At 36.9% G+C, this 21,573-nt stretch overlaps 1 protein-coding gene across 3 annotated transcripts in view; it reads right to left on the bottom strand.

The window, feature by feature from the left end:
- LOC108630648 (neuroligin-1) overlaps positions 1-21,573 on the bottom strand; it is a 141,434-nt gene that overhangs the window by 9,407 nt on the left and 110,454 nt on the right. For all 3 annotated transcript variants that reach the window (XM_026818475.1, XM_026818481.1, XM_026818469.1), the window contains one exon: positions 17,231-17,431. In XM_026818475.1, the coding sequence (XP_026674276.1) occupies positions 17,231-17,431 (201 nt within the window). The remainder of the gene's footprint in view (positions 1-17,230; positions 17,432-21,573) is intronic.

Below are 21,573 nucleotides of genomic sequence, written 5' to 3'. Positions count from 1 at the left end.
ATACATAAATTTTTGGTATTGACTATAAATACATCCTTAATGTATGTCGGCTAAATTCTGAGTAATAAATGAATGAAAGCGAACCTTGGCATTTTTATTTTACGATCCTTGACTAAATGAGTCAGTCGTCACCTCCTTTAAAATCACTCGAATAATCATTCACGGATATCCATAAAGTAAGGGGTAGCAAATTTCGAATTCTTTATTATGATTATGGTTTCGATTTTAATTCTGACCATGATTCTTATTTTGGAGTTTGTGATTACATCTGTCTTTTATTCCGACGGGTACGTTTCGTTAATTTAAGAAAATAGAAGATCAAGAATAAGCAGAAGAATAATCCAACGACTCGAGGCGATAATTAATAATAACTATTTCACTTCGACGACTGGTCTATTTCATCTTAGCTCTCTTTCTTTTCACAGTTCAATCATCGTTCTATATTTATGTTATCTATGATAAATATAAATTACGTGTAGATAGCTTCGCCAATTCTTGTACTTTTTAATTTTACACGATCATGTCATAAGAAAATTAATTAATTTTGCAAATATTTTAAATTAATTAATTTCAGCAAATAGAACGAGGCGTAATCTCATTTGTGTCGACAATTAAATTATTCACCTTGACCTCCTCCAAAGTACTTCATCCCACCCTTCGCACCCTCTCCTTCTCGCCCCTAGTGTTTTATATTTTTAGTTTACGGTCTCGCTTCATCTCCGGGCAATTTTATCGGGCAACGATAAATCCGTTTGCTTTTAACGAGCGAATCGTTAACGTAAGCCACACTTTGTAAAACTCCACGGAATAAGACGTCATCCATCCCCTAGTCCTCGTCTTTTATTCGCTTTTTTCTCGCGATCCCTCGAGCTGATCGAAGACCCACTTCCGTTTCAAGTTTAATTCAATAACGCTTCAGATTTGCCTACCCCTGGGTCCGACGATGCTCATAAAGTTTCAGGCTATTTCCTCGCTTGCGGTGTTCGACGGGTTTAATGTTTTCTTTTTTCCGTAAAGAACGAAATTGGTTTGATTTGTATTCATTTTTCCTTCCATCTGATCTTTTACTACGGTCAACTCTTGTTTGCTAGTTACGAAAGATTATTCAAGAATAGAATATCTTTTATTGTGTACTTATGTAACACATGTTTTAACATTCAGTTTATAAATGGTTACAGGACCTGATGCGTATTATCCCCCAGAATCATTTTCCGCTCCTTGCCCGGTTCTAAAAATTGTGAACCCGAGGCAATATTTTAGTAGTCACGTGAGAAGGGACACGCATTCATTGAAAACTAAGGGGGAACGCGTTTACTCAGTCACGCGTGTGCACGTAGCCCTAGGAACGCAATATTCAGCGACTTATGGCAATATCGCGACGCGTTTAAGAGAGGCCGCAGGATCACGTTGTAACCGCACCGCAACTGAGCGCTACGAACACGTGCGGTTTACGTGCACGCGTCCTTATGATTTGTGTGAGCACGAAAATTTCATAACAACAGAACAGCGGACAGTAGAAATATTAGATTTCTAACGTTCGCGATCTTCCTTCCCTCTGAAAATTCATTCCTGTAAGAATCTTCTCACATTATCCAAATTTCGTCCGATTTTCAACATCCAGTTAGAAATACATGTCGGCTGTATGCCGACGAGTGTACATAATGCTCGTTTTTCGCGGCACTTTCTTCTGTTACGATTGTTTGAGTTGATATAACTGTAGATTGTATATTTGACCAATCTTATGTCGTAAAAAATTAGCATTATTCCGATCGGCACGTATATGTGTTTTTAGCTGGACGACGAAATCCAGATGATGTGAGAAGGCTCCAACTCCAACTTTAATTCTAAGCTGCCGTGTATCGAGTATCTTTATTTGCTGTAATATGTTTCTCTACAGAGAAATAGCGTTTTTGTTTTCTTGATCGTATTTCGTACGAATGAATATATGAAAAATCGTATGTGTATGTTAAAATTATCAGACAGCTAAAATTTGTAGTCTTTAGTTGAAATTTTATGTTGTGTTGATAGTTTGTACATTTACGAGTACAATATAAGTATGCATCGCCGTTAGCGATCTACGGCGAGTTATGTATACCTATGATGGCCAAAATACAATGAGTTGGGTGTACATGTGTACACAAATAGCGTATCATGAACAGAAGGTATTGAAAAGCGCCAAGAATCAAGAATATCTCGAAGCCGTCTCGTTCCCATCACTATAGCGTGGATGAGTTTTATGATACGTAGCCGTCACGTCGATCATGATTCTCTTTTTTTATCTATTCGTAATCGATCTTCAGTAAGGAACACAGTCAGAAGGATTCGATTCCAATATCTACGAGCTATCGCAACGCTTTTTTATTCCGTTACGTTCCTGCACCCATACATATGATTCTTCCGCGTTTTTTCTCTCTCTCTTTCCAGTTTCGTTTCACGAGTACCGACAGAATGTATTGGTTCTCCACGCAGGAGACGTAAGGATTGATATTTATATTGCTGGGATCTAAATTTTTTCCGTCGAATCGAGTGCACGTAAAAGGGCTTACGTTTTGTAATCAGTAGCTTTTTATCTCAACGAATCGCTTCATACGCTGCCGGACTATAAAATCAACTGTTATGTAGAGAAGTAATAGGAATTACTGGAAAAGGAATTAATAGATTGTAATTAGACTGCAGATCTTAATACAAAATAAAACGTTTATGGTATCAGTTGAAAATATTCTTTTGTAGGTAAACATTTTTTTGATTTAAATATTGAAATGCGCATTCACTTCTTTTTATATGGCAAACATTCTTTATATCTTTTGCATGCACAAGTTTTCTGTAAATGCGTAATACTTGTAGTCTAATTACAATACACTGCGTGCTTGGATACCTATTTCCAAAATTCTCAATTAATTGTACAGTTGCGAATAGTTATATTGTGAATATTGCTATATGCTCGCTTAACGACGATACGGAAGAATCTAAATGTGATTTGTATGAGATGAAGGCTTGTAACTTGGCAGGGCGATCTTTTCTGGGCAGCAATGTCTAAGTTGGGGCGCACAAGAAAAGATTGGTGCTGGCTAGCGAATATTCGAAAGAGTACACTTGAGCGATATCCATCTTGATCAGGTTGGCCCATCCTGAAGTGGCTGAACTTTTCGAGGAATCCTACAATCGAGCCAAGCCAGGGATAATCAATTACCGGATTACAAAGCGATTGGACACTCGAGAGAAACGAGCAACGGAAACACGGGGAAAATACCGCGGAGGTATTTCCTTATACCAACCGGATTTCCGTTTCTCGTTAATCCTGTTGGCCTGTACTGCAGATGTCGTGAACGGAAACGCGAAGAAGTTGTAACGCGTCGAAGAAACGATACATATATCAGCATTTCGAATGATCTCGATTTATGACAAGGATTTCGCCGAGTGTCGTTTCTCATTTTAACTCCCGCGTTCCGCGCTACTTCTAATCTTGAGAAGAAACGATGCATTTTTCTAATCCTTGTGCATGGCAGCCATAAACAGAATGCCATTTTCTATGCATTGATGAGAAATTTTAGTACGCAACGCGTAGAACGTAGTAAGATAATAATTTTGAAACCAAAGTTTTCAACAGTAAATTAGGTATTTATTATTTTCTATGTTAAAAATGAACACATTTTAAACATATAAAAATACAATAGGAAAAAATATCGGTGCTATACTCTTCAATGAATCTTTTCGCTCCAGTTTCCACTCTTTGATGATTGAGACTATGGAACGAAAACAGTCTGTAGGATTCGGAATCCCAAGTCGCGTCGATATTCACGTTCCGCCTCAATGCTATTAATAAAATTGTGGTAAATGCACACGTGGCATATAGCAGCACGTCTTTATATAGTATTTCAGCTCCCTAAACGTTTATCTATATGGAGTCTTTTAATTCTAGTAACGTGCATTTAACGTACGAAGAATATCGAAACCATGCTCTAAATTAGATTCCTATGAATTGAATTAGATACTTATGCCAGACTCTCGTTGAGACGTCTCGCCGAATATACATAATAGAATTTCTGTGTTCTTGTAAATGAAAAGTCTGTTTAGAAGACGTCATCGTGGAGGACGTAAATGATATTTCCAGACTAAAACCTTTGCCTTTTGAAGCGTACAGCGAAGATGGAAGAGGGAACAGCGTCGCGATGCGATACGACGCCAGGTCGCTTTATTTCTCTTTGGTCGAATCAATCGAGATAGTTTTCGATATCTTGTAAAACGAAAAGCGAAGATGCAGCCAAACGTAAAGGAAGGATAGGAATCCATCATGACGCGAGAGTGTATCCCCGGACAAATATGATAAACGTCCTCGAAAATACGGCTAAATTTAGTTTGCGATGACTCGACGGGCGAAATCGAATTTTTCTATCAATATCACGGTTGATACAACTTTTATCAATACAAGATAACGTGTTTTTTGTGCTCCGATCAAAGCCTCGCGATAGTGTTGTTTAAACAGGAAATATTTCTTCGATTTATAAGCTATACTATTCTCGTAAATTAAATATTAGAAGCAGATGGTATTCCTGTTCAAAATTCTGAATTAAACGGTACTATATGTATAATAATACGGTGAATATATTTTTAGTGGCTACTAAATTGTTCGGTAGATGCTACCGTAATCACATTTGCGTACAGCTCTGTGATTCGCGAGGTAGCGTTTCGTGCTTACTATAATCGAGTATAATACTGATTAGTTCAAAATAACTTTTGGTATTAATATAATCTGGTTAAGGGAGATGAAGGACTTAATAATACCGTGATAGTATTAGTAATCCAGATTTCGATAGTTTCTGTAGATTGCATGTAATCCTATGAAAATCTATTTGATTACTCCTTTGAAACGACACGTCATTCAATTAATCGCAAATGTACAAATTAAACATTGACCCATGATACAAATATTACTTATAGTTACTATATCATTCTCTGTCTGCAACGAAACTTCATTTTAGAAATGATTCAATGAAATTTTCACATGATTATTTTTTAATCGAATACTTTATTTCGAATCTCTACGAACCAAAGCCAACTTATTTTTATATCTACCTCAGAAGTCTTCGACGATTTGTCGATTGGACAATTCGATTTTTCGAGTCAGTGTTCGGGGAAGAACGCGATTCACGAAGTGAACTGTACGGGAACGGAGGGTCGGAGGACGAGGAAGAGAGGGTGGCTGAAGGTTTGGTTGCACTGGCGTTACAGAGGTAGGAGGGCGCGTGGAAGAGAGAGTACGAGAGAGGCAATGCAGGTGGCGATGCGGCAAGCAAGTGCTGGCCGGCTTTCCGACCGAATCCGTACACAAACATTTAATTCGCGCAAATCGATAGACGCCGCTAACTGCGTCGCCTGACTGGGCCTCTCCGGCTTCAGTTGAATTTCAAATCTTTCCGTAATCAATATCTCGTGTGCATGTATCTGACAACACGTTTGTAAATTAAACAAATATTTTTACTACCATACATCCTATCGGAAAATGCATTGATTAGGAATAATTTTCTGAAGATAGAAGATCAATGTTGTCCATTAAATTGGCCAAAATTATGGTAAGTAATACGAGTATCAGAGCGGTCTCGATTTAATTTTCCTTCCAAAAAGAAATCTGATGATTTGGAAATCTTACGTATATGGTTCACATGTATATAGGTCACATGCATATGTATGTAGGTCATACATAGTTCTTATGAACGAAAAGTCGATTCTCGTAAACCCATATTTTGCATGTTTTTGCTACGGTCATTGGCAAAAGAGAACAAAACATGTGAAAACTTTACTGAGAAAAGTTAGAAAAGTTACGTGATTACCCTAGCTAGCATGTTGTTCGAGCAATCGAATCTACTGAGCAATCGGATAAAAATTTTATTTGATGTGAAAAGATTAATCATATGAATAATATTGTAATCGTTTAGAAATGTAAAATGTATGGTAAAAAATTTACAAGGGTAAAGAAATTTCTAGTTATGAGTACTTCAGTTTCACAACTAAATTAGGAATATTCTATTTTGCACAAAAATAAATAATTCGATGATAACTCATACATATCAGAAATTAGCAGAAAGGCTAAATACAAATTGTATAATTATAATATAACAGGTTGAAACAGTACAGCCAACGTTAAATAGAAAGAGCAAATCTCTCTATCATCAAATTGCAAATAGATCCATGCATTGTATTTCCTGTTTGTGGCTTTAGCAGCAAGCGAGCCGTGTGCTCGAAATGATTAACAAAGCGACCCTTAGCACAACAACAAATGACCATTCGCAACTAATCAACTAATTAATTGCTCCAACAAGAATGGCATTATATTTATATCGGTTGAAGTCCGGTATCCCATTATGATATCGTGCAACAATCGTTCAGCGAACTATTAGGCTAAATAACTGCTGACGTACTTTAACGTTTTATCATTAAAGTACGAATAAGAGGATTAGAATTTTGTTTTTATTCTCTACTGATATCAGAGATATCGAGGCTGTCTTAAAATTCAAGTGCACGTCGATAGTTTTTGATGAAACATATTATGATGTTAATTGCAACGCGCTGGCCGCTGGAGCAAATATAATTACGTGCCCTGGCAAATGTTTGCTTAATCCTTAGAACCATTCGGTTGTGGAATACGTACAAATTTAATCAAAGATCAAAGTTTGCTCAGGTTTAAGCAGCTACTAGCGGATCGTCCTGATGAGAGCTTTGCAAGGAGTGGCCCCTTAAGGTTCTAAACCTTTACCCGAGCACATGAAGTATGAATGGCATACCTGATCGCTTACGTAAACTGTTTCCGATTTATAGGAGCAGAAGCTACGCGCCGTATATAATACTACCAGATTTGTTCTGACCATGTCAAGACAGTGTATATTAAATCTCCGTCTGTGTCCTTATTTTTTTACTAACGATAGTATGCAGCCGGACAAAAATGCCAAAGAACAACAATAAACTTTCTGATTAATCGATACACAAATAATAGTTATTGTACTTCGGTTACAGTGTCTATTGGTTCTACTCGAATCCATCGTCGATATCAAGAAAAAGTTCCGAAAGTTTTGTTCAGCCCTTCAGTCGTTTACTCGGTTAATAACTCTAGATAACGATTAAAAGTTCCCCCGAGTTAGGTTTCTTTCCAGTTTCCGGCCAATTTTTTAATTGGTTTGCGCGATTGGCGGAGTAAGTAACCGGAATCGTTGACTGATTTAAAAAATCATGAAATTAAATCCACTTAAAAGTACCAAACAGATAATTAATAGTGTTTAAAATAAAACATTATTTGCTTCTTTCTCCATAAGAAGCAGGAAATAATTAAAGAAAGAATTGGTAAGGATTTTTGTATGGTAATACTTGATTGATTGATGATATCTTTGATCGATGAGTAATCGATCAAAAATACTAACCAATAAGCTCATGAAATGCAAACGAAATGGCAAATCGAAGGTTGTATACAAACAAATATAACGCTGAGAACGCACCGATCGAGTAATAGAAGGAATTTATAACGCTGAATAGACAATATCACTAACGTTCCATATTGCATGGAGAATCGAATTTACGTGTGCATGAATATACATATGTATGATTGGTAAATAAAATGTGAACGTGATTATTGATCGCCATTTATTAATCAATGTCTTTTTAAATGGAGTAGAATATGTAGCAACCATTGAGCTATATAAATATTTTATATAATAATTTAATATTTATTAATTAAATTAATATTCTATATAAATATTTTATATAGCTCAATGACAACAACGAATTCATTCGTTTACGAAATATCTCTACAACTAGAATTTAAAGATGTAAATTTTTTACTTAAGAGATCATGAAGAAATTCGATAAACTTCACTGTCAAAAACATTACTTGGAGTACAAACAAATATAAGTTTGACCATTGCTATCAGAATTTAATGTGCGTCACCAATATAATTTTGTTGAATATTTTCGTGAATGATATTGAAGAATATATGCATAGACAATTACGCTTACTAATTGCAATAGGAAAAATGTTTGAAATCCCACACAGTAGATTGCTACATAATTATCGCCGTAGTGTGAAATCTTAACGTAAGATATATTCCCTCTAGCTAGCATGTTGTTCGAGCAATCGAATCTACTGAGCAATCGGATAAAAATTTTATTTGATGTGAAAAGATTAATCATATGAATAATATTGTAATCGTTTAGAAATGTAAAATGTATGGTAAAAAATTTACAAGGGTAAAGAAATTTCTAGTTATGAGTACTTCAGTTTCACAACTAAATTAGGAATATTCTATTTTGCACAAAAATAAATAATTCGATGATAACTCATACATATCAGAAATTAGCAGAAAGGCTAAATACAAATTGTATAATTATAATATAACAGGTTGAAACAGTACAGCCAACGTTAAATAGAAAGAGCAAATCTCTCTATCATCAAATTGCAAATAGATCCATGCATTGTATTTCCTGTTTGTGGCTTTAGCAGCAAGCGAGCCGTGTGCTCGAAATGATTAACAAAGCGACCCTTAGCACAACAACAAATGACCATTCGCAACTAATCAACTAATTAATTGCTCCAACAAGAATGGCATTATATTTATATCGGTTGAAGTCCGGTATCCCATTATGATATCGTGCAACAATCGTTCAGCGAACTATTAGGCTAAATAACTGCTGACGTACTTTAACGTTTTATCATTAAAGTACGAATAAGAGGATTAGAATTTTGTTTTTATTCTCTACTGATATCAGAGATATCGAGGCTGTCTTAAAATTCAAGTGCACGTCGATAGTTTTTGATGAAACATATTATGATGTTAATTGCAACGCGCTGGCCGCTGGAGCAAATATAATTACGTGCCCTGGCAAATGTTTGCTTAATCCTTAGAACCATTCGGTTGTGGAATACGTACAAATTTAATCAAAGATCAAAGTTTGCTCAGGTTTAAGCAGCTACTAGCGGATCGTCCTGATGAGAGCTTTGCAAGGAGTGGCCCCTTAAGGTTCTAAACCTTTACCCGAGCACATGAAGTATGAATGGCATACCTGATCGCTTACGTAAACTGTTTCCGATTTATAGGAGCAGAAGCTACGCGCCGTATATAATACTACCAGATTTGTTCTGACCATGTCAAGACAGTGTATATTAAATCTCCGTCTGTGTCCTTATTTTTTTACTAACGATAGTATGCAGCCGGACAAAAATGCCAAAGAACAACAATAAACTTTCTGATTAATCGATACACAAATAATAGTTATTGTACTTCGGTTACAGTGTCTATTGGTTCTACTCGAATCCATCGTCGATATCAAGAAAAAGTTCCGAAAGTTTTGTTCAGCCCTTCAGTCGTTTACTCGGTTAATAACTCTAGATAACGATTAAAAGTTCCCCCGAGTTAGGTTTCTTTCCAGTTTCCGGCCAATTTTTTAATTGGTTTGCGCGATTGGCGGAGTAAGTAACCGGAATCGTTGACTGATTTAAAAAATCATGAAATTAAATCCACTTAAAAGTACCAAACAGATAATTAATAGTGTTTAAAATAAAACATTATTTGCTTCTTTCTCCATAAGAAGCAGGAAATAATTAAAGAAAGAATTGGTAAGGATTTTTGTATGGTAATACTTGATTGATTGATGATATCTTTGATCGATGAGTAATCGATCAAAAATACTAACCAATAAGCTCATGAAATGCAAACGAAATGGCAAATCGAAGGTTGTATACAAACAAATATAACGCTGAGAACGCACCGATCGAGTAATAGAAGGAATTTATAACGCTGAATAGACAATATCACTAACGTTCCATATTGCATGGAGAATCGAATTTACGTGTGCATGAATATACATATGTATGATTGGTAAATAAAATGTGAACGTGATTATTGATCGCCATTTATTAATCAATGTCTTTTTAAATGGAGTAGAATATGTAGCAACCATTGAGCTATATAAATATTTTATATAATAATTTAATATTTATTAATTAAATTAATATTCTATATAAATATTTTATATAGCTCAATGACAACAACGAATTCATTCGTTTACGAAATATCTCTACAACTAGAATTTAAAGATGTAAATTTTTTACTTAAGAGATCATGAAGAAATTCGATAAACTTCACTGTCAAAAACATTACTTGGAGTACAAACAAATATAAGTTTGACCATTGCTATCAGAATTTAATGTGCGTCACCAATATAATTTTGTTGAATATTTTCGTGAATGATATTGAAGAATATATGCATAGACAATTACGCTTACTAATTGCAATAGGAAAAATGTTTGAAATCCCACACAGTAGATTGCTACATAATTATCGCCGTAGTGTGAAATCTTAACGTAAGATATATTCCCAAATTCATCGTATCCATTTTCTAAATAAGTGTACGAAAGTTGTCCTTGCTACACAATTATACCCACCACGCGATTTTACCTCTAATTCATGTTTCGTACATGGTGTTAACGATTTCGACAAATTCATCAAAATTCATTCATCGCATTTTACTATTTGTACTATAATACATACCTCCGTTCAAAACGAAATGAAAAGGTAGCTGATTAAATTTGCTTATTTCAAAATCATTGAAATTTAGAATCAGAATCTAGCCGTTTAAAAATCGATGTTTAAGCCGTTGAGACAATGCGACGTGCGAACAGTAGTTTGAACCTTAAATGGGCATGGTTCGGCGCGAGAATATTTATTGCGCTCAGATATCGCGGCCGTATTAAAGTAACGTTTGTCGCTGAATTCTGGTATCAATAATGTCGATGACAAATTTTATGAAAGTTATGGCGTCAGTGCCACGTGTAACCGACAGGATACGAGATTGGAATCTGGCGAAGTGAATTCCGGTCTCAGCGACTTAAAACAGAATTAAAAGATCGACGTGCGAAGAGAGTGGATGAATGAAATTCTTCGGGGTCGCAGGCAAGCGAGTTATCAATGGTTGCAAGCGTAAATTGTAATATTAAATTGAGGGATGAGACGCAGTCTGGATCTACGAGGTCTCTTCTTTTTCGTAATTTCGTTGTTTATTGATACTACGTCGGTGAAATACAAAATTGAATAAAATGTTTTATTTCGCAACAGTGCTGCTTCAGTAACATCGTATTTACAAAATATATTTGAGAGAGGGAAAGGAATGATGTCGCGTCGTGTTATATAAAATTTCATTCTCGCAAACAGCTTCTCATCCCCTACGAATAAAACGAATTTACGTTCTGTAGATTTTTCGTTCCCATTCAACTTCGTATTCTTCTTGAAACAAGGTGAACGAAATATTTACCGGAGCCCAGTGTTGAGACTGGACAAATTCTAATTTTCTCAATTTATTAAGATTCTAATTTGGATTCTGTTGGCACAAAAGGACCTAATGCACTATGTTAGTTAGTGTCCCTAATTTTGGGATTTTTCTAGTGTCGAATCTTGGGGATGGCAGTTCGTGTCCAACCGTCATGAGAGATAGACGTAGTTCTGTCTTTCATATCGTGTATTGCTTTATTATATGTCAAATATGATTTCATAAATTTATTATTATTACAAAACTACAAACACACTTTAACGTCACGTTTCATGGTCATTTCAAAAGAGTACCCATACATCATTCTCCCTCCTTCGAGCATACTACCCTAAACTTCGGTAAAACGTTTTACCGAACACAGAAACGAACACGAATTGATCGGCAATGTGTTAAATCGTTTCTCTACGACGTAGAATAACAATCAGCCAAACGGCGTTTTACGATTGGAATCGGCAAACAGTTATGTATATCAAACAACGTACGTACACCCGCGCGATCGAAGGATGCCTTCAGGTAGAATCTAGATTCTAGAGTTTCGATCGAACCCGAACCCGGTCGAGCATCGCACGTTGGTGTCCCATAAAAATCTCGCGCAGCGTTTCGCCGCGTCGCGTCGCGTCGATACACACCGTCGCATCGGGTCGATCCATTTCACCGTCATTTCCGGTGGATCGAGCCCCGACACTTCTCGTAGGTACGCATCTCACCGAAAGATTTACACTTGCTGCTTGAAATTCGACCAAACATCGCGCTGCGCCGGGTGCATATACGGCACACCGAACACGTACAGGGAATCTTGCCGCTGCGACGAGATAACTGTTCCACCCTTTCACCCTTGGGGATACATTTCACGCTGTGGCGTATATGCTGCCGCATCACCACACACTGAATTCGTGAACCAGACTTTTGTCATGGCAGTCTGTTCGCTTCCGGGCAATTAAAACGAACCCACCTCATGTAATTTTATACCCATCGGGGATTTGATTTTCATTAACGCAACGTGTTTTATATTTTTTATATTTTGTTTAAGATTATCAGTTTCAATTTCAGATTCATCGATAAATTGCGATTTTTTTTTATATAAAATAATACGTCTATGGTATCGGTTTAAAAAACATGTTTTAGGCAAACATTTGTTTTATCATTTATACGTGGCGATATGTGTAATTATTTTAATAATTTTACTCATGGCAAGCAATTTTTATATCTTTTGCAAATACAGTTTTTTTAATAAATGCATAAAATCTGCAGTGTAACCATCGAACTTCAAAGGTCTTTTGTAAGTTTGTGAATTTTTGCTGCAACAGTTGTGATATTAATTTCGTTCTCCAAACTTGTGAAATTTCGCGAAATTCTAATTTACTGCACTCTTCAGTCAACTATGAAAATAACTCTTCGAGTGTAATATTTTCGGCTCGGACGTTGACGCAGTTTGCCCACGATAAATTTCGATTTCCGGCCCCGTCGTAAACAGTCATATATACGAATATCGGAAGAACATCAGAACGATTTCAACTTTACTGCGCGGTAATTATTCTCGCTTGCGAAAACGCACTTGAATAGAGACGATCGTGCAATTCTCCCGCTGATCGACCTACTGGCCCGTTTCTCACTTTTCCCACGCCACTCCCTCCCCTCTTTTTCTTCCCTTTGGCACGAAACTCCGATGGAAATCACGTTTCTTGCCAGACAATTCGTCCGCTGTTACCGATGAAATTTATGGAGGTGGCCGCATCTACTCGTACCCATGTACGTATTTATTGTCTTACAACGAATCATAGTAACGCGTTCTCTGACCTCTTCACAATTGCGAGTAAGTGAAATTCACGTTACCGCATAAGTTTTGCAAGGTACAAGTAAAATACACCATTTCAATACAATGAAATTAAACGCAAATAATCAACTCGGTTCATACCAAGGAAAGAATTGATTCATTTCTAGAGTCCATTCATGAAGAGTAAAATGGACAGTTATCCAAGTTTAAGGTTCTTTAAAACTCTTAGGTCAGTTGACTGTAAATAAAATAAATTTTCCAGAATCTTAATCATTATACGTAAGAGATTTCTACGGCTTCCATATATTTATACGTTAAAACAAACCTTTTTTCCTTAAATATGTGTGAAAAAAAGGTATTGTGCCGTTTTTGAATATATAACCAATCAATTTTAATTTCATGGTATTCACCAGAAATTAGAATGTTAAAAGAATCTTATCCTTAAGTTAAATCATGGTTACTGTTAAAGTGAGCAACCCGGACTTGATGTATGATCGCAAAACGGTTATACGCAGTATGCAAGTGTATTATACGGAGGATGTTACACAGGTTCCTAATCCTGAGAAACTGACCCATAAATCCTTGCGCACGCCTGTCTGCGTTCTAGCACCCACTTGGGTTTACGGTACGATAATTGCCGTTCACTACGATTTCGCTAATGTGTCCCTTGTTGAAAGCCAATCTTTCGTCCACGTTGATATTTTATATATATAAATTTCGGCGTATCTCATATTTGAAAATATTGCTAGATTTTTATTTTAATATACATATAAAGTTCGTGAAACAGTTTCGCTTTGACCCTGTTAACTTTATGAAGATATTTCATTAGAAATAGTCACGAGATAATGAAGTAATTTTTCAAATGACTCTTTCTAAGGAAATAGTTCATAACTAAAAAAAACTACCCTCGAATGCACCGTATGTTAGAGTTTTTCACAACATTGAAATCTTTTTTCATAGGTACCTACCCTTGCTTTTTGAAAATTTGTTTTAGTTATTTATTTTTTGTCTTTTCAAAAACTGTGTCTAGCAATATGTCATATAAAAATCTGATCGTTAATTCTATGATCGATAGAATTTTTTTACACAAAATATTTAAACGTGATAAAAACTACTTTCCTCGACGAATTAATAAATAAAAGTGTGACGAGATAATGAGAAAGAGATGTGTTATATACAATGTATACTTATATGTATACAGATCGATTTTCTTCGGTGCAGGAGTCAAAGAAAAAGATGAGGAGAAATGATTCCTCAGCTTCTCTTGTATTTCCAGAGAAGTAACATCGTTGAAACTCTTTCTTCCAGCGATCGACCTAGTGCCCCGACCCATTTCTTTTACCCCCCCTGCACCTTGGCTGCTTTCTTGAATTCGCGAAGCATATTTGCCAGGACAGGAGGTGAATATCAATGATTTCTTACAAAAATCGATCGCACCTGACTTTCCTCTTAGTAAAATTCATCAAAGTTTTCTGGACCGCTCGTAGAATCGTTTCGTTTTGAATCTCGATTACTGCTGTCGTTAGATAGCTATAGCTCTTGCTATATATGCCATCTAACAGACTAATATTCTTTTTAATGTAAAGAGAGCAGTTATTTTCTTTACATATACAGTCTTTAAAACTTTTCGCTCTGCCTTGTTTCTAAGTTATCAAATGCACCTAACAATTGGATGAACCGACAGAATGGAATTAGGGTTGGCTATAACAGGAATAATTACTGGGCGTCAGCCGTGTAATCAGTCCGGTACCGTTTCGAAATTGATAATCTGGTCGCGCAAAGACGGATAACGTAGGTACAATTTGCGTTGGGTCGCGTGTCCACACGAGCGTAAATTACATCGAAACACGAGGCGAATAATAAATTTTGTCAGCTCCTTCTCGGTGGTACTCGGTATCTCGCGATATACGCGCGACTGGTCTGCTGGGAGCTGCCAACGGCCGCGCAGATATTCACATATCCGATGAAAAATGGTACCGTAGGGCAAAGAATAGCGTCGCGATCGGCTTCTTTTCTACGTGGCTGACGGTCGAACGATTGACCGTGATCGATTTATTCGTATGATAACGTAACTCGTATAAGTGAATCGATACAGATTTTTTATGTAAACGGATTTCCTGTGTAAGACTACAAAATTATCAACCTAAAAAAACCATACGTGCTCAGAAAAATACTTGACATGTAATAATATGCAATAGAATTGGGGGTAATTAATTTTGGTTGACTACGTTGAAAATCGTGCTTAGTTAATTACAATTTAATTCCCGCGTCAACGAACCAGAGCTAACAATAGAACGGGCAAAGGAAGAAGGGCACTTGAATCGCGTTCGCAATGATCGCGTCAAGTCGCGTCGTCATCATCCGCTTTAAAAACTGTCAAAACCATGAGATCAAAGGGTACAGTGAAGAAAGAATCGGGCCAACTTCCCTCGAGTCTCGTCTCTAGACCCGCTTTCGTTCGGAGGATTAAAAAAAAGGCGGGCTCGTTGATCCCGTTTCCGCGCAACCAGCTCGCAACGGGCTATTGCCAGTCGTATCGTATCAAGAGATCGATCGCGAGGCTTGTTTCGAGCGTGGCCGCGGCGTTAAAGAGCGGAATCGAGTCGGCCGGGCCGTGTGCCAAAGCGTTATCTCTTATTGCGCGGGTCCCGGGTCAAGCGATGCGATATCGTGAATCATCGCGAATGCTTCCCGTAATTCGTCCAATGATGAATTCCGGAAGCGCAATGGTGAGAGAAAGCGAGCGCAGATTTTCAACTGATTTTCAATATGCTAATTCATCGAGTAAGAAAACCTCTGGTGCTCTTTATAATCTCAGAAAAAATATTTATGTTCTCCTTTATACATCAAGATGATTAAAATGTAAGAAGAAATTAATCAATTACTTGCGAAACAGATTGATCTTTGTAAAGTAATTACATCGTGTACACACAATGAGCACAATAAATATTGGTACACATTTCAAAGTTGAACAACTTTTATAATATTGGATGTAACGAATTAATTTTTTGTTTAGGTGTTAGAGAGATTCATTTATTCTGTGATGTATAACAAAAAGTAAAAAAAACTTCACTGTATAAAAGTGCTTAAAAAATTCGCCACGATGATTGCTCCAGGATGTATACATGTACATGTACCGAGTGAAATACATTTCTCTAGCAAATATTATTTCATAAAGATTGACGTTGAGCATACACTTCAGCTTGTTTTTTAAAATAAACTACCTCGCTGTACCATTGATAGCAAAAAATATGTACAAAAAGAGGACGAGAGCGTTACCAATTTCTTCTACAACTTTTTCAAGAAGCGCACAAACAAATTTAAATGAAACGAAAACTGTCGAACCGGGTGTCGTGCGCACTCGAAGCTTCGATTGAATTTTTTAAGGCAATAGCAAAAAAAAATATTATACGATGAAATACTCGTATGATGAAAAAGGGTGGAAGAGAGGATGCTTTTGGCGTCCGGTTTCATCAAATCGAACCGTATAATCTTGTTGCAGCGGCACGAAATCTTATAAAATAGACGTCTCACGCTATCCTATCTTTCTATCTTTTCCTCTCTTTTATTTCGTTATTAAATCAGAGCTGATCGGAATCACACGGTTCGTCGAGTGCGTTTAACACCGCGGCGAACAACAGCATTAAGAGACCTATTAGGTGGTTCGTAGTTACGACACCAGATATTCTCGTGGATTTGGCACCGAATCTCCTTACCATAATCGGACTCCGGGAGCTCTACGTGGCCAATTTGACCTGATAAACCAGTCAGCCAACGAACGCTCTAGTGTCAAACTTTAGGGGATTTACGAATTGGATCTATTACCTGGAAAGGCAAACTGCTACTCTCTCTTCGCTTTTATTCTTTTTTTTTTAAACCGAAGTACACTACCATTCATAAATGAATGGGGGAATATTATTTTATGCGAATATGAATTATAAATATAAATATACTTATTTTAATTTTGCGGTGTTTAGTATCTTTGCTAATTTATGCTGTGATGATTGATCATGCGGATTTGTCACTATGCTACATTTTGATTAAGATGTAGAGTAATATTAACGGTACTATTCGTACGAATCAATATTTTGTCAGACACAAATATTATATAATACTAATCAACTGAGTAGAAGTAATTAGTGTACTCACATCACCCTTCTCTGGAACGTATTTCGCCAACCATCCCCACAGGATACCAAATCCGAGGCCACCGACTATTGCAATAGGACCCTGGAGGATTTGGTACCAGAGTGCATCGTGTGAAAACATAATGCTCTTTATAATCCCATGAATGGCTACTGATGCTGCGTCATCGATTCCAGAAACAGCGATTATTAAAGTTGGAATACCCTGAAAAAGTAATGTAAACATCAATTGAACATGTAATTAAAATGTATGAAAAATTGAAATAGATATCCTATGTACAAATCAGATTATAAAATATAATTAAAAACGTTGATTTTTTATTTTACTTTCATTGTCGAGTAACCGTGTCTATAATAAATAAAGACTACTTTTCTCTTATTTATCTATGTATATTGCTATTAGTTAAGGTCGAAATTATATTTGGCCGAAAGAAATATGAAGTATTCCGAAGGATAGTGGAAACTTATCGAGTTTAAATATTGAATTCGAACGTCTTTGCGACACAAATCGACGGCTTTCACAACCTGCCGTTACCACTCACAGCGTTTCTTATTTTTCAACGGCGCCGCTGTAACATCCTTGATTCGTGGAAACCTCATTATCGGCCGCAATCAGATTTCATCGCGGTAACTTCGAAAACCATTAAGGAATTCTAAGCTAGGAGCGCGAGCGGTTCGAGGTCAGTGAAAATAATCCGCTGTCAGATAGAAAGTGAGAAAGAGTTCAAGGAAAAATGAAGCGAGGAGAGTTGAAGGGAAGAAGAGTCTAACGAGACTGCGAGCCCGATGATTCCCTCGGAAAGCTATCTGCCCGCAACAGCTGAATCTCATCAATTCTACGGTGCCTCTTTGCGAAATTGTATTGTATCATTTATGTTGAATTACTAAGTAGACAATACATATTCTTAATATTATTAGTTCAAAGTTGAAGAGATGATATAACGAAGGAATGGAATCTTCATAACAAGATAAAAAAATTATCAACCATCACTTAACGAATGTGGAATAAAAAAAGAGTTTTATCTCCACGTGGTTTTGAAAGGAATGTTGAAAACTAACCAGACAACCAGTACAGAGATTGAATTTTATAACCGCCTTCGTTGGCCGGACGTCCGTTTACAGTGCAATGACAAGTGTACATCCGGCGGACTGGCTGCGCGAATGCAACGGTGCACCTCTACTTAAAATGATAATGTCAGAAATAGCAGCGGGAATGGACGGAAGGGTGAGCACGCGCTGAGCGAGACGGAGCGAAGAACCACGGAGGGGAAGGAGCTTAAATAATTCAGTTTAGAAAATGGAGTAGAAGCTGTTTGAAGAGTGCAGAGGCCATTCCCACGGATGTGATATTCATGAGCTGAAAAGATCTAGATGGGAGCTTTTTGTTTATTTCTTGGCCTGCGGTAGGAACCGTACCCCGGGAAGAAATTGAACGCTTTGTCAGGAGTGTACGCGGGTAATTCGCATTTTCCGCGAGATCAAAGACGTTTTTCGGTATGGTCGCCGTTATGTTTCCATGTCGAAACGAGAGACGGAAGTTCATCAATCCCTTTCTCGATTTCCTTTATTTATTTTTTACTAGTTTCATATTCTTTTTAAACAAATGTGTTGGTCTAAGGAAAACGCGAGGAAAATCTTTCTTCGCTTCAGCTAAATCAGGCAGATTTTACCATTATAGAAATTGAGAATTATGAAAATTACGAAAAATTTTATTTCTGAAGAAAAAAGAAGTTTAGAATGAAACTCTGTTCGCTGGGTCAATGGTCTTGTTTTACACAGGCAGCAGTAATATTTTGAAAAACACGTAAGACGCTTGTAACATGAACATTAAATACGTTTTTATTTTTCGTCAACCTCGTTATTCCTTAATGCACCCTTGTACTTAATAAGGCAAGAGTATGTAGTTATGTAGCGTGGATCGTGCTTTGATGAAATGTCCTTAATGAAGTTTCACGACAGCGAGAGTATATGCATTCCACCTCGTAGATTGTTAATACACCTAAGTAATTGGATTGAAAAAAAATGAATGTAACTAGTAATATACGTAAATGCAGTCGTAATTTATAATTCACGAAACGTCAAAAATTAATTTCTCAAAAGCAACAGAATGAATGTTTGAAAGTTTCTCGCTTCAAGGATTCTCTAATAGTAATCGAGATCAGTCCGATTATCAGTGGCGATGAACCAATGTTAGACGAAAATCAAATTGCAGTTTGAGTGCTGGGACAAGTAGTCACGGATCGTTATGGTCAGACGCCTGCGGTATTAAATTAGCCATTCATGGAAATTTTCTCGTGCAACGCCAAGATTTGATGAATACGCCGATTTGTCAATAAGAACTGTTACTGACAGGCTATTCTAAAGGCGAGGATACGCCTTGCGAAGAAAGACTGCTGCCTGAATATCGATTATTCGGCCATTGACAGACGATATTTTCGACAGCCTTTATATGAGACACCGTTCCAAGTTTCAAGGATGCACGAATGCGCGTCAGGGATTGATTTTCGATTGATTCGAGCCTGTCTCTCTCCGATTTCTTTCTTTTCAATATAGATAAATAGACGAAAGTGACTTTCCGATAAAAGTAAGGAAAATTTTGTAAACTCAGAAATTCACTACGTATTTTAATTAATATTCTTGTCCTAATAATTTTATTGAACTTAATCCCGTTTTTTTCTTCCGACTAATTGCTGTAACCGTGTAGCTACCAGCTAAGCACAACGTATACAGTAAAGTTGCTCGATAAAGATCTGGTTAAATCCAGCCACTACTCTAATCTCTAGCAATTACGAAACGTTGTTCAACCAGTAATCCTATCTAATTCGAGGAAAATAGAGATTCCTTTGAATTTAAGATAGCATTATCGTCTAAAACTATTAGTGAAACTATACTGAAATTTTTTTACTTTTCTAATCTAATTAATCTTCTGAAGACAAACTAAAGACAGTTCTTTTTAGATATTTCTCAGTCGAAGTTGTACAGTGTCTTAGATTTTCAAAACACTTCCAGAGATTCTAATATACTCAGTCAGATGTTTAAAGAGTATTTTGGTACATACATTAGAATTCATTTAAGTCATTAAAAATGTAGAATTATTTTCGATAAAAAATAATCAACTGAACCTATTCCACTGCGAGTTTACATGAATTTATGGCTAATTTGGCGACCACCTCCAGCTTCTCATGACCCATTCCCTAGCCGTCGTTCTCTTGGATCGAACAAGCTGGACGTCGTCCACAGAGATTTCACTGAATCCATTGACCACCGTAACGTGCCACAATTACGGAGTTCTGTTTAATCCAGTGTCCCATTTAATTCGACGGTTGTACTGATCGCCTTTTCGTCGAATTTATTGTCATCGGTTCTCGGAGAATGCTTCCAGTCTTGGGAAGATTCTCCGGATTTTCGTGTTCTAACCGATTCAACCACGCGACCAAACCGCAATACCAGTTCCTCTTGTTTCGATCGCCCGACCGGAATAAAGCTGGCCATTCATCGATTGTCCAACTGCGTTTACTTTACGGTTTTACGATTTGGCAAACAAGACCAAAAACGTCGCACTTTTACAAGTAAATAAAGAAGTAAAGTCTACATAAATGTTACCGCGATATTAAAAAGTCAGTCTGAAAGTACGATAACATAAATCAACAAAACATTGTAATAGTCTTGATAATTATATGGCAAACTAGATCGGTCACATTATATTTTTCAAAAATGTAAATCTCTCGCAATCAATAAATGCTTTAGTAAAACAACGTTAATTCATAAAAAAGTGTCTGGTCTTATTAACCAACAATGAATAGGCTGTCATTTTGAGAAAGCTTCCAGAAATTTTTCTAGTTGCGTACAATTGCATCTGCGAAATTGCTGCACCGTAACCGGTGTACAAAAGAAATTTAATTAACGTCGACATGCATTCGGAAAGTTCGTCGTGCGACTCGGCGTCGCGTCGTCGCAACGCGTCAGGATGTCATCGCATTTTCGTTTGAACAGACGACGAACTTCACGGCATTACTTATGAATGCGTCACCCAGAGGTAGCAAAGGGATCGCCGTTTTAGTAACGCGACGACGCTCCTAATTCGACACGTGAAATTCCGCGACGCGGAACTTTCGAACCGTGGTGCACCCCGAAGAATTCGAAACAGCTGCAAACGATTCGCCGAACGTTGTCTACAAATAGTTTTCAGAGTTTCCACTGTAAATTATACTGGGTCTGAGTCAATAATTAGCAAGTATCAAGTTTGAAATTCGATAGAATTTGATTGTGAGATAAATTTCAGCTTTTTTACTTGCATTCCTACGTTACACAAACTAATTGCGGTTTCTGAAGCACTTACTATTATAC

This window comes from Ceratina calcarata, unplaced genomic scaffold (assembly GCF_001652005.2).
Source record: "Ceratina calcarata isolate Rehan_Ccalc_2016 unplaced genomic scaffold, ASM165200v1 scaffold143, whole genome shotgun sequence".
NCBI classification, from domain to species: Eukaryota; Metazoa; Arthropoda; class Insecta; order Hymenoptera; family Apidae; genus Ceratina; species Ceratina calcarata.
Note: the sequence above shows the minus strand (reverse complement) of the source record. Positions and strands in the feature narration are given on the sequence as shown.